Source organism: Amia ocellicauda, chromosome 20, assembly GCF_036373705.1.
Source record: "Amia ocellicauda isolate fAmiCal2 chromosome 20, fAmiCal2.hap1, whole genome shotgun sequence".
Classification (NCBI taxonomy): Eukaryota; Metazoa; Chordata; class Actinopteri; order Amiiformes; family Amiidae; genus Amia; species Amia ocellicauda.
This window is the reverse complement of record NC_089869.1, coordinates 24678561-24691161: the sequence shown is the minus strand read 5'-3', so window position 1 is coordinate 24691161 and position 12601 is coordinate 24678561. Positions and strand designations below refer to the sequence as shown.

Below are 12601 nucleotides of genomic sequence, written 5' to 3'. Positions count from 1 at the left end.
ATGAGTCTTTGTTTGCATGTGTATGTGTATGTGACTGTGTGTGTCTGTGTGTGCATGTCTATGTGCATCTCCCTTTGTGTGTGCTTGTCGGTGTGTGTCTTTGTAGGCCTGTGTGTCTCTCTGTGTCCATGTGTCTGCATCGGGCCGGTGCCACTCTGCGCTGACGACTGTGCCTGCGTCTCCCCTGTGCAGCCGACCCGGGTCAGATCAGGACCGGCCTGACGTCGCCAGACTACGTGGAAATCGCCATCTACTGCATTGGCGTGTTCCTGATCGCCTGCATGGTGGTGGTGGTGGTGGTCTGCCGCATGAGGACCAGCTCCAAGAAGCCCGACTTCGCCAGCCAGCCGGCCGTGCACAAGCTAAGCAAGCAGATGCCCCTGCGCAGACAGGTAACGGAAAGTAGATAAAGAGTTCAAAAACTCTTATACACGACTGTCAGGGCACACACAGCTGCAGCACATCTTGCACAACACGGCACGCACAGCAAGCTACAGATAGGGAGGGAAGGATCTGAGGTCTTTGTTCAAAACGCACACACACACACATGCACACACTCACACATACGCATACACACGCACACACCCACACCCACACCCACACATGCTCACGCACACACAAGCATACACACATGCACACAGTCACGCACACTCACTCACACATACACATATGCATACACACACACACACACACACACATTCTGTAGGGAGCTGTAGGTAAAGTCATCAGCTTTCTAACACTCGCTGAAAGCTGTTTTCCAGGGTAGATGTTCTAGCTGCGTAGGGTTCATCTTCACCGCACAGGATCCGTATGAGAGTTAGGGATGGGGTGAAAGACCTGGGAGGTTTCGGCACAGTAGGACCCTGTAGCTCGGCCTCGGCCGGATTAGTGTTTTCAGTCTGTTGCCCTACCGTGTCGGAGGAGAGCTGGAGGGCAGAGTCGTGACCACAGACCGGGGTACCAAACGAGCCCGGCTTCAGCAGGAGAGGATTCAGCCCTGACAGACACTGCAGCTCGTAGAGCAGTAATTAGTCACCTCAGTCACTTAGTCATGTAGCTCCAGAGCTGCACTGGGAGTGGCTCACAGATCTGGATCCGCCTGGTTCTGTATGTGGGGCCCATGCCAGCCACAGGGCACCCCCGGCCTCAGAGCAGCCGAGCTCAGTGTCCTAGAAGTAAGAGCTGAGACTGGTCCCAGTAAGAGTCCCAGCAGACGCACGCACACTTTAACCTCCTCATGCAGAGCGTGTGGGATGGACACGGGCCTGTCCTTGTAGAAGAATTAGTATAATAATAATAATAATAATAATAGTGATGATATTAATAATAATAAGAACACTGCAGTGCATGATCACCCTGTGATGACATGTATGAACATGATTAATACTTTGCCTTGGAGGGAGGAGAAGAAAGCAGCAGCTTCCAGAAGGTAAGACAATGGAAAATAACAGGCTGGGGCCTCTGCCAGGAGTCTGAGTGGCTCTGGTACGGTGAAGCCGAGAGAGCGGGGGATGGGGCCCACGGCATGGCCGGTCGGGCGCTCGGCCGCACTGCTGTAGCCCAGCAACACAGTGGCCCGAGAGCCAGAGCGTCGTCCCAGAGCGCCCCGGCTGCACAGCGCCCTGCGCAGGGTTTAGAGACCGCAGATCACACTGTATGACACGGGAACAGTGCGCTTACACTGAGCTGCTCGTGCTGCTAAGACTTGTGGGGAAATCCCCTCCATTAGGGGCTTGCAGGTGCAGCCCAGTCCAGGTTTGTGTAGTGTATGAGTAGTGCATGAGTTACATCCGGAGTGCAATATCCAATCAGGTGTGTAAGTATTTATTTATGTAAAGTTTCATTCAAATGCTGAACTTGTACAGTGTGTTCAAATACAGACGAGCAGGAGAGCAGAGAATGTGCTGAGCGTTGAGAGGGGTGGGAGGGGACCTTAGCGAGGGGTGGTGGCACAGTGCTGCCCCCCCCACACACAGTGACAGGGCTCGGGCGGGTGCCAGCGTGCGTGCAGCCGATTCGAGGTGATCAGCCTTCGTGTCTGGGTGTCTCTCTACAGGTGTCCGCGGACTCGAGTTCCTCCACCAACTCCAACACCCCTCTGGTGCGCATCACCACGCGCCACCCCTCTGCCGTGGACTCGCCCATGCTGCCCGGCGTGCCCGAGTATGAGCTGCCCGAAGACCCACGCTGGGAGTTCTCCAGGGACAGGTGAGCCCCCGGGGGGCGCCGAGGGCTGCGTGGGTCACGGCGGGTAGATTAAAAGTGTGTTTATAGGCCTGGGGGCAGTAGGCCGAGAGGGTCACTGACTGGAGGTTTAGTCCGGAACGTCACCCTGGTGGGAGGGGCATGAAACCAGATACCCCAAACAGTAATACTCACCCTGACCGATGGGTGTTCTTGCCCCGGTGACCACCAACTTCTTTCTCACTGCCGGGGATCTATGCCTTGTCTGCAAAAGTGAAAATAAAGAAATGAAATGAAATGAGTTTACTATATAATATTTCCTTCTCAACACTTTCAATTTTTTATCTTTTAAATTGCTTTAAGAAAATGGTGCCTTTTCTCCTCCCTTTGCTCTGGAGCGAAATGGCTTCTAAAATGACCCTGTAATCAAAAACTGCTTCACAAAATCCAGCAACAGAGGCTTCATTATGTAGAGTAAACGTCGTAAAATGCCCCAGAAAATCTTTATTTTTCTTTAACCGCTGCTATCAATGGTGCCTTTGCTGCGGCTGACAGCCTGGTGTGAGGCTTTGACGCCGTCAGCGCCGTTCGACGGGGCTGCTTCTCATCGTCCTGCCGGCGTGGTGAATCGGGCCTTTGTGAGCACGGCTCTATCAGCGCTCAGCCGCTGCCTGGGGCAATGCTGTAATGTGGAAAACTCTGGAATGCTAACGTTTGCAGGGAAAAGACAACATTGATTATCCGCGTTGCGCCCAGTGAAAGGGTGCTATTATAGAGAGCCCGAGGGGAGACGGGTCCCGGCACAGAGGCGGAATTGTGCTGCCATGGTGGCTGCGGCCGGGCCGTGCAGCGACTCCTGCGCTAGAGCAAATGTTTGGACAGCCCTGTGGACCCCAGACGGGGGTTCAGAGAGCAGCGTGTCACTCACAGCTGGGCCCGTGTGCCGAGGGGTCAGAGTGTGTCAGTCCATCAACGCAGCGCCGGGTCTCGGCCTGATAGACCCCTGGCACAGTCAGCAGAACCGTGTTACTCGAGTTAAAGTGCTGAACTTATTAAGTGCCACTTATTATTCTGGATGATGATGCTGTCTGGCTTAGCTGCGACATTGCACAGAAGAAGAAGGAGGTTAAATGGCGTATAATTAATAATAGTTCATTATTTTTATTTATTATGATGATGATGATGATGATTATTACTATTTATTTCTTAGCAGACCCCCTTACCCAGGGTGACGTGTTAGAGCAAAGATCTTTTTCCTTCTTTAAAGTATTATACTTAAAAAAGTAATTATTATCAGTATTGTCTGGTTAAGTGCCTTTTTTTTACATCTTTGGAAAGGCAGGGAGACAAATGATAACTAGAACAGACTACAATTCACACAACCCTGGGAAAGAGACCCCTCTCCCTCTATCCTCCCCCTCTCCCCCCCTCTCTCTCTCCCCCTACCTCTCCCTCTCTCTCTCTCCCCCTCCCCCTTTCTCCTCTCCCTCTTCCTCACCTTCTCCCTCTGTCTCTCCCTCCCTCTCTGTCTCTCCCTCCCCCCCCCCCCTGTCCGGTCTGCACTGCCTCACTGCTCTGTCTCCCTCAGGCTGACCCTGGGGAAGCCGCTGGGCGAGGGCTGCTTCGGCCAGGTGGTGATGGCGGAGGCTCTGGGCATCGACAAGGACAAGCCCAAAGAGGCCGCCACCGTGGCTGTGAAGATGCTGAAAGGTAAGGAGACCCGCACCTCGGGGTGTGGAGGACGAGGGGGGGATGGCACTGCACGTGGCCAATTGGCCTGTCAGCCCCTCGCGGTCTGCAGACTCCCGATTTTGCAGTGGGGAATCTCCACTCCTCTCCTCGGGTCGGCGCTCAGCGTCTGGCGACGCCTGGTCTTATTTAGCGGTGCTGAGTGAAGAGAATCTGTGGAGGTCAGCGGGTCACATAACTGACCCCTGGGATCAGCTGTTCAACTGCCACTCAGCAATTAAAACAGAGAGCTTTAAAAAGAAAAGCATAATGGAAAAGAAGAGCCAAGCCGTGTTTTATATGAAGCGCCCTTCTGTGAAGAAACACTTAATTGCACAGAAGTATTTAGGAAATGTGATTTGGGGCAGTGGAGAGAGAATCCGTCACTGACAGCTAATGAAAAGGGAGTCTGCGGGTAATTGCTCTAAATTGAATAAATGCGTTTAATTCCGTGGCTGAAAGGATGCTTCTGTAATCTGCAGGATTGCTTGGTAACTTTACACCGCATTGTCTGAAAGTGCTTCTCGATCATGGAGCCCTGGGTCAGGTGCCCTGTGTCCTCTGGACTCCCCATGCTGAGTTCCTTGTCTTTACCATCTTCTCTTCTCAGACGACGCTACAGAGAAGGACCTGTCAGACCTGGTGTCCGAGATGGAGATGATGAAAATGATGGGGAAGCACAAAAACATCATCAATCTCTTGGGCGCCTGCACACAGGACGGTGAGCGGTGTTGGGCACTGTGTGTGGAGTGTGTGGAGTGTGTCGAGTGTTGACTGTCCCTGCAGGGCCTCTCTATGTGATTGTGGAATGTGTCGAGTGTACAGTTTGTTGAGTGCAGTGTGTTGACTGTCCCTACAGGGCCTCTCTATGTGATTGTGCAGTGTTGAGTGTGCAGCGTGTTGAGTGTGCAGTGTGTTGACTATCTCCCAGGGCCTCTCTATGTGATCGTGGAATATGCCTCAAAGGGGAACCTGAGGGAATACCTGCGCGCCCGCCGGCCCCCGGGCATGGAGTACTCCTACGACATCGCCCGCGTACCCGACGAGCCGCTCACCTTCAAGGACCTGGTGTCCTGCACTTACCAGGTGGCCCGAGGCATGCAGTACCTGGCATCTCAGAAGGCAAGTGTCCACTCAGCTGTGACAGATAGAAGCATGTGGGCAGGGGCTGCGATGGACATTGTCATACATCATATACTGACCGTTCGCCCATCGTGCTTGTTTGGTGTCCATTAATAACTAAGTGATCAAGGATCCAATCCAGTCTGTTTCTGAATGTTCCCAAATTGTCTCTTCAGCCACATCGCTGGGGAGTTTGTTCAGATTGTGACGCCTCTCTGTGTGAAGAAGTGTCTCCTGTTTTCTGTCTTGAATGCCTTGAAGCCCAATTTCCATTTGTGTCCCCGGGTGCGTGTGTTCCTGCAGAAAAGCTTTTCCAGATCTGCAGGGACACACAAAGTGTCCTCCGACAGTTAGGAAAGAAAAGGATTAATTTTGATGGTAGTGGTAGTGCAGGCGGTTAAATCAAACACAAAGATGAGTGCTCTGGGGCGAGTGTGTCAGTCAGTCAGTCAGGTGTGTTAAGTTCCCCCCCGTGTGCTGCTGTCTCCCGTGACGCACCGCTCAGAAACATTCCACAAACAGACCCAGTCAGAGCGGGAGACGCAGTCCGGTGACGCAGTTCTCTCCCCGCTCCGCAGTGCATCCACCGAGACCTGGCGGCCCGCAACGTGCTGGTCACCGAGAACAACGTCATGAAGATCGCGGACTTCGGCCTGGCCCGGGACGTGCACAACATTGATTACTACAAGAAGACAACAAACGTAAGTTGGGTGCTGAGGGCGGGGGTAGGCCGGGACGGGGGTCGGAGCCGCCTGGGTGCCTCGGCTAGCGCAGTGTTAATCGTCCTGCCTCTCTGGGCCCGGCGGTGCAGCTCTTGGCACCGTCCAGCAGTTCCCAGGCTGCCGTGAATGAAGCTCGGGCCTTTGTCTCGGCTTTCAGTCCTTCACCTTCACACTTGGTGACTTGAGTAAACAGCCGGGCAGACGGGCCCGCTGGGGGGCTCCTCTGTGGGGTACCGTCTGAGTGTTGGCTAACACAGAACTCAGCCGGACTGAACCGGACCTGTAGGTTACTCACCCAGGTTCTGCATGCTGGGATAGGCAGCCTGTTGTCCCCCGAAACAAAATAAAGTTACAATCCAGAAGCAAATCAGCCGCAGTTGTGGGTCAGTGTGAGTCTCTGGAGGAATCTGAGGACCAGTGCCAGTGTAGCTCTGCATGTGTGTTTACTCAACATCGCCATCCCCCTCTCCCTCTCCCTCTCCTCACCCCTCTTTCCCTTCCTATCACTCCCTCTCTCTCTATCACTATCCTTCCCACTCTCTCTCCCTCTCTCCCCATCTCTCCCTCTGTCTCTATCTCCCTCTCCTTCCCACTCTCTCCCACCCTCTCTCCTTCTCTCTCTCTGACTCCCTCTCCCTATCGCTCCCTCTCCTTCCCCTTCCCACTCCCTCTCTCTCTAACTGTTTTGTAACCCATACATCCTGTCCTGAATAATTAGTGTGATCAATAATAAAATAAGACATTAAAGAACACCTCTCCTTTAATTTAACCCCGTGTGTCCCTGTGTCCGCAGGGTCGGCTGCCAGTGAAGTGGATGGCTCCGGAGGCGCTGTTCGACCGGGTCTACACACACCAGAGTGACGTGTGAGTCCCCCGCACCGCGTCCCCCTGTGGTCTCTGAGCGCCGGGGCGTCTGTGGGAGAGAGGGAGAGGGGGAGAGGGGGAGAGGGTCAGGGGTGACGGCCGGGCCCTTGTCTCAGAAAGTGAAGATTTCACGCTAGACTGGTATCCAGCACTCTGTTACTAATCTGCGCGGCTTCAAAGCCAGCGAGACGCGGCGGCTGCTAACCTCCTTCTGTCAGTGCGGAAGTTTTGCCTCCTTGAAGTTATTCACAGATGTCTGACTACAAAGCGCTCGTCTAAATTGGTCAGATTTTACCCGTTTCTTTTTTTTCTACAGCTTAATCCCTCTATTTTTGCATTCATGTGTAATGTTGGTGCCTCAGTGTTTTCGGTTTCAAAGTACCAGGAGGAAAGGAGCGCTTCCCTCTCCGCCGCAGTGCGACTCGAGTGCGTCTCTGCATCCGCTAGATAAGTGAAAGGAGGGATGGCCAGTGAGAGGAGAGCAGAATAGATGTTCCTGCCGTGCATCGCACACTAAAGCACTAATGGAGGCCGGGGTGCGGGGCTGGAGGGAGGGAGTGTGAGACTCTGTTCTCTTGCTGCAGCCTGGAGTCGCTGCACTTTATTAGTCATGTCAATAATGCCATTTAGATGCATGATTTGAAATGTAAAATTTGCATTGAAATCTGAGGCAGAAAAGGGGGAGGGGGGCTGCTGATGCTCGTCCTTTGTACCGGACCCCAGGATTTATGACACAACATCGGTTACAGCTGATCAGAAGACAACAGACCCATCTGATGTCTAAGAATAAGTTGACCAATCAGTAGCGCATATTTTATGAATGATAAAGGCCTCTTCGCCCTCCCGCAGGGGGCGCTCAGTGTAATATGACAGGCTGTGCACCCCCTCGGGGGTCTGTGTGAAAGACTGGGGGGGCTGGGTTGGCTGCTCCGGTGGTCTCGGTGTCCCGCTCTCGTCCCGCACTCTGATGCGCTTTGTGCCGTCCGTTTTGATGCAATGATCTGATGATGGGCGATGAGGCTGTTGTCTGTTCTCTCGCTGGAGAAGAAGGGGGCCATTGAGAGAGAGCGAGCGAGAGAGAGAGCGAGAGAGAGAGCAAGAGAGAGAGGGCAGGACAGGGAGCAGAGGGGCAGCCTGACACGTGTGCCATCAGTTGGTGTTTTTGTTTTGCATTTATTTTTCTTTCTTTATTTCTTGTTTGTGTAACAACCACAACAATGGCACAACTGTAGTGGTTTGCACAAACAAGAGCCGACTCATCGCTGCGCCCTGTTGTTGCAGCTGCTGTGTGGGGGGCTGCAGGGTGGTCCACGGTGGCCCTGGGGGGACAGGTGTCAGTTTTACTGGCCCCACAATGCTCTGCTCTTCATCCTGCATTGCTTTCTAATGTGACTGTGATTCAGGCCTCTGTTCACCGCTCTGCTGGACTGCCCTGCAGCCCTGCCACACTGCTCTCTGGGGGGTGCTGACTTGGGGGCCGCTGACTCAGGGGCCACTGTGTCTGTGTTGCAGGTGGTCATTCGGGGTGCTGATGTGGGAGATCTTCACGCTTGGGGGTTCGCCGTACCCCGGGATCCCCGTGGAGGAGCTCTTCAAGCTGCTGAAGGAGGGCCACCGCATGGACAAGCCGGGCAACTGCACCAACGAGCTGTAAGGACCCGTGACTGGCCTGGACTGTGTGTCTCTGCGCCTGCGTGTGTCTCTGTGCCTGCGTGTCTCTGCGCCTGCGTGTCTCTGCGCTTGCGTGTCTCTGCGCCTGTGCCTGCGTGTGTGTCTCTGTGTGTATGTTTCTGCGCACACGTCTCTTCTCATAAATGTTTCGCTGCGTGTGTCTGTGCGTGTATGTTTCTCTGCTCGAGTGTCTCTCCGTGTGTCTCTGCCTGCATGTATCTGCCTGCATGTATCTGCCTGCATGTATCTGCATGCTGTCAATGAAGGCATGCTGTCCGTCTCTCAGGAGTTACTCCCTGGCTCCTGCAGCCCATGAACACGCTCAAACCTCCCCTCTTCTTGTGCGGCTCGTCTCAGTGCGGGGGGCCGTGCTGCTGCTGCTTGGCCCTCTGCTCCTGCTTTGCAGATGAGTGACAGGCCTGTGGAAAGTGTTACGAGGCGCCCGGATGATGAAACCGGGACGCTGGCTTCATTGGCAGCAGCTGCTAGCGATTGCGTCCTGTCAGGTCTGTGTAATAGACAGACGCACAGAAAGCAGTGAGACCTGCAGGCCTGTGGCTCCGGGTCACTCCTGGCCTCAGCCTGTTGCAGTGACAGCAGGGCGGGCAGAGGGACCGGTTTGAAAGTCAAAAATATCATATGAGTCACGCACTCCCAAATGTTCCACATTAGCTTTCCCCCGCCGAGCAGATGTGTGGGACAGGAGACCAGCGAGGCAGACATCCCTGGGGCCTGGCGCTTCAAAGAAACCGTTCAAAGAGTCCGTTCTCTGACCCGGTGGCTCTGTTGGTGGATGGCACACAGCGTCCCCGCAGGCCCCCGGGCGAGAGGGAGGTCAGCGCGGGTGGGGGGGCCCACGAGTCTGGACCGCTGGACAGGTGATCCCAGTGACACCCGTCTCCTCTTCCCCGGCAGGTACATGATGATGAAAGACTGTTGGCACGCCATCTCCTCACACAGGCCGACGTTCAAACAGCTGGTGGAAGACTTGGACCGGATCCTCACGTTAACAACCAAAGAGGTGAGTCTGCCTGCGAACCCAGCCAGTACACAACACCCGCGAGTGGACAATCAGTAATGAAATCATTAGTTATTATTTATTAGTATAACTCATTAGTATAACGCTCAATCAGAAGGCAGACAGCATGGCTCAGGAGCAGAAGCGTTGTGCGCGCGGCCTGTGCAGCCGGTGTGCGTCCGGGCGCTGCCGTGTCGTCGTGGTCTTTCTTGTGATTATTATGATTATGGCTGTTACTTGAGTGTTTGTGGTCCTTGTTGTTGTTGTGGTTATGATCAGGACTATTATTCGTGTGTGGCATGAGGAGCAGTGCGTCTCAGTCTCTCGGCTGCCCCACAGCTCAGTGTGTTCAGCGCACTCTCGTAAGGCTGGTAGTGCGTTGTTGCTGCTGTACTCTGCCGAGTGGCGAGTGTCGGCTCAACAATGGCGCTGATCGGGGGTCTGGCAGCAGGGTGGCTTGGCGGTCAGTGCGGCGCTGGGAGACTCCGGGCTTGTGTTACCATTGTCCTGGAAGTGTCCCTCTTGGTTCGACTCCATATGAGTGTGGACCGTAAGCACAGTGTGCAAAAGGTCTGTGTTGCACAACCGGAGCAGCGCCGCAGCGTCCCCCGGACCACACTGTCAGCTGCAATAAGGGGAACGGGCGGCGCCAGGGTTCACGCGCCGGCAACGCCGATCAGGGACGGCTCGGGTTAAAACCAAGGGTATTGATATGCCAAGAGCATAACTTTGAATGTGAACTTTTTGGAAATGTAATAAACTTCTCTAAACCGCTCACAGATGTGGAGCTCTGGAGAAATCCGATCCGCTCTTCAGCCTCCGAGCTTCAGAAACCGCTTTTCTCTTTTGCTGTTTTTTTTTTTCTTTCCCTGAATAAATTCAATAACGGCCATGAGGACAAAAAAAAAAAAAGCTGATGGAAAAATATAACATGGAAAAAGCAAAAAGTAAAATTGAATTGTGAAAAGCCCGACACCACAAGAGAGAGCTCTATGTTAGGAATGAATTAGGCCTCAGCTCGCCTTTGTTTGCTCTTGATTCTTTTGTTTTGGTTTGTTTTTGGAAGAACAAAAGGTTACTTTTTTGTGGTGAGTGTTTTAAACGAGATTACAGCTGTCTCATTACCCTGACGTGACTAAAAGCATTATGGCAACTTTCCCTCCTGAGGTTCTTGTTTCACGTTTGGAATTGAATTAAATTCGTACCATAAACACACACATCTTGCCAGCCTGTGTTGAAGATGATTTTTTTGCTTCTATTTATTTAGTTTTCAGTAACACTGCCCTGGTGCTCGTATGGGGCGACACACTGGCCCGTGTCATATTTTAGCTGCTCTGTCTGGGTCTTTAAGTAAGCGTCTGTGAGGCGGAGACAGACCCCTCACCAGTCCTGTAGTCATCTCGACCACCTGAGCTCAAGTGATCTTCCTAGGAAAACTAACCTGAAGGGCTAGAGTCAGTCGTCCCTCTGTGTTCAGGATGCAGCCAGTGCTGTCCAGGCCTCGTGCTTCTGGTGGGCTGTGTGTGAGAGTGTGTCCCTAACCCCTTGCACTGTCTGTGTCCCTCAGGAGTACCTGGACCTGTGTTCCCCAGCGGAGCAGTATTCTCCCAGCTTCCCCGACACACGCAGCTCCTGCTCCTCAGGGGACGACTCCGTGTTCTCCCACGACCCCCTCCCGGACGAGCCCTGCCTCCCCAAGTTCCAGCACGCCAACGGCAGCGTCAAGACATGAGGAGCCGCCCCCACGTCCCCCGTCCCCTCCTGCCCCGAGGCCGGGCGCACCCTCCCACACGTGGCCGCGCTCTCCGTGGACTGCAGGAGCTCTGCAGCGGGGCCGGGGCGAGGAGTGGTGACACCGGGTGCAGACTCTGTTCCACGAACCGGACTCTCAAGCTCTTAAAGGGCCCTGATGGAAACGCAACGACGGGAGCACTCGGGGTTCCGTTTCCGAGTTCTGGAATCCTTCACTTCCGCTGCATTCCGTGCCAGCCAGGCACTGCAGGCGCCGCCGGGCACAGTCGGCCACCGGGCACAGCCGGGCACAGCCGGGCACAGCCTCCTTAATTCCGAACAGGATGGACCACGACAGACACAGGGCACAAGACAGGACACAACAGGAAGCTAATAATAATAATATTAGAGGAGAGGAGACCGCCTCCCTCGTTTATTTTGTAATATGGTTTTGTTTTGTTGATTGTTTTTTAAATCAGCCCACACATAATTATTATGGAGCAAACGAGACACAGTATATAGAGTGTTGGGTATATTTGTAAATATATTCAAATGTGTATAAATATATATTATATATTTACATTGAATTATTTTTTGTATGGATTAAAGACAAAAGAAGGCCCCCCCACCCTGTGAGTCTCGCCAGGCCGCTCAGTGTGCCGCACCGCTGCACGCTGGACCTTTCGCAGTTCTGTATTCTCACTCGACGCCGGGTGGAATATTTGCTTTCAGGGAAAGAGGTAGCATGTTAATTTATTGACTTGTGTAAAAAAATTAAAAGAACAAAAAAATAATAATGAATTAATTAATTAATTAATAACCCATTATGTTTATTGTAATTTAAAATGATCTTTCAATGCAGGTAACAGACAGAAATATTGTATAGTGGGTATTTTGAAAGATCCTGGGTTCCTATGTATTTTTTTAAATAAATGTGAATATTAAGTTAAATTTAAAATACTGTACATTTTATATGTAGTCGGCTGTCTTTGTCTGTTTGTTTATTTTAGTTTTTAATAGAAGAAGCCGTGCTTAATCAGCATATTGTCCCTCTCCAAAAGTCTTATTTTAATAAGAGAAATACTGGATATTAATATATATAACGAAAATTTTAAATTCTTTACAAATACCCACTACTACACTGTTACTTCATCTAGACTAAACGTAGGTTACACCAAGCTCTTGTAAGAAGGCGAGTTTAAAGTTTTTTTATTTGTAAGAGATGAAATACAACACAAGTATTAAAATCAGTTAATGTTTTCTACTGGACCAATTAAACATTCTGCGAGTGTTGCTTTCCTGACACTTTTGCAAATTAAAGATGAGAAACGACAACCTGCAGGCGTGTCGGACTCTTGATTCCCGGGGGCTTGGCGTGGCACGGGGGGGCACTCCTGACACGGTGTACGCGACAGGAATGATTCAGTCGCTCCAGTCCGGGGCGCTCGAGCGACAGCCGCCAGGTAAACCCTCAGGTGCGTGTCGCCAGAGCCGAGCGCAGTCCCACGTCAGCTGGGGACTCCGGCACGGTGACCGCGGCGCTGCTCAGCCACTTTCCCGA

General features: G+C 52.7%; 1 protein-coding gene across 9 annotated transcripts in view; it reads left to right on the top strand.

The window, feature by feature from the left end:
- fgfr2 (fibroblast growth factor receptor 2) overlaps nt 1–12379 on the top strand; it is a 35192-nt gene extending 22813 nt beyond the window's left edge. For 6 of the 9 annotated variants that reach the window (XM_066693257.1, XM_066693263.1, XM_066693261.1 and 3 more), the window contains 10 exons: nt 193–399; nt 2058–2208; nt 3773–3894; nt 4523–4633; nt 4844–5034; nt 5613–5735; nt 6550–6620; nt 8133–8270; nt 9207–9312; nt 10877–12379. In XM_066693257.1, the coding sequence (XP_066549354.1) occupies nt 193–399; nt 2058–2208; nt 3773–3894; nt 4523–4633; nt 4844–5034; nt 5613–5735; nt 6550–6620; nt 8133–8270; nt 9207–9312; nt 10877–11041 (1385 nt within the window). In that variant the 3' untranslated portion in view covers nt 11042–12379. Of the gene's footprint in view, nt 1–192; nt 400–2056; nt 2209–3772; nt 3895–4522; nt 4634–4843; nt 5035–5612; nt 5736–6549; nt 6621–8132; nt 8271–9206; nt 9313–10876 lie in introns of all 9 variants that reach the window. The other 3 variants (XM_066693259.1, XM_066693265.1, XM_066693260.1) reach the window with 1 other exon arrangement.
- The last annotated feature ends 222 nt before the right edge of the window (nt 12380–12601 follow it).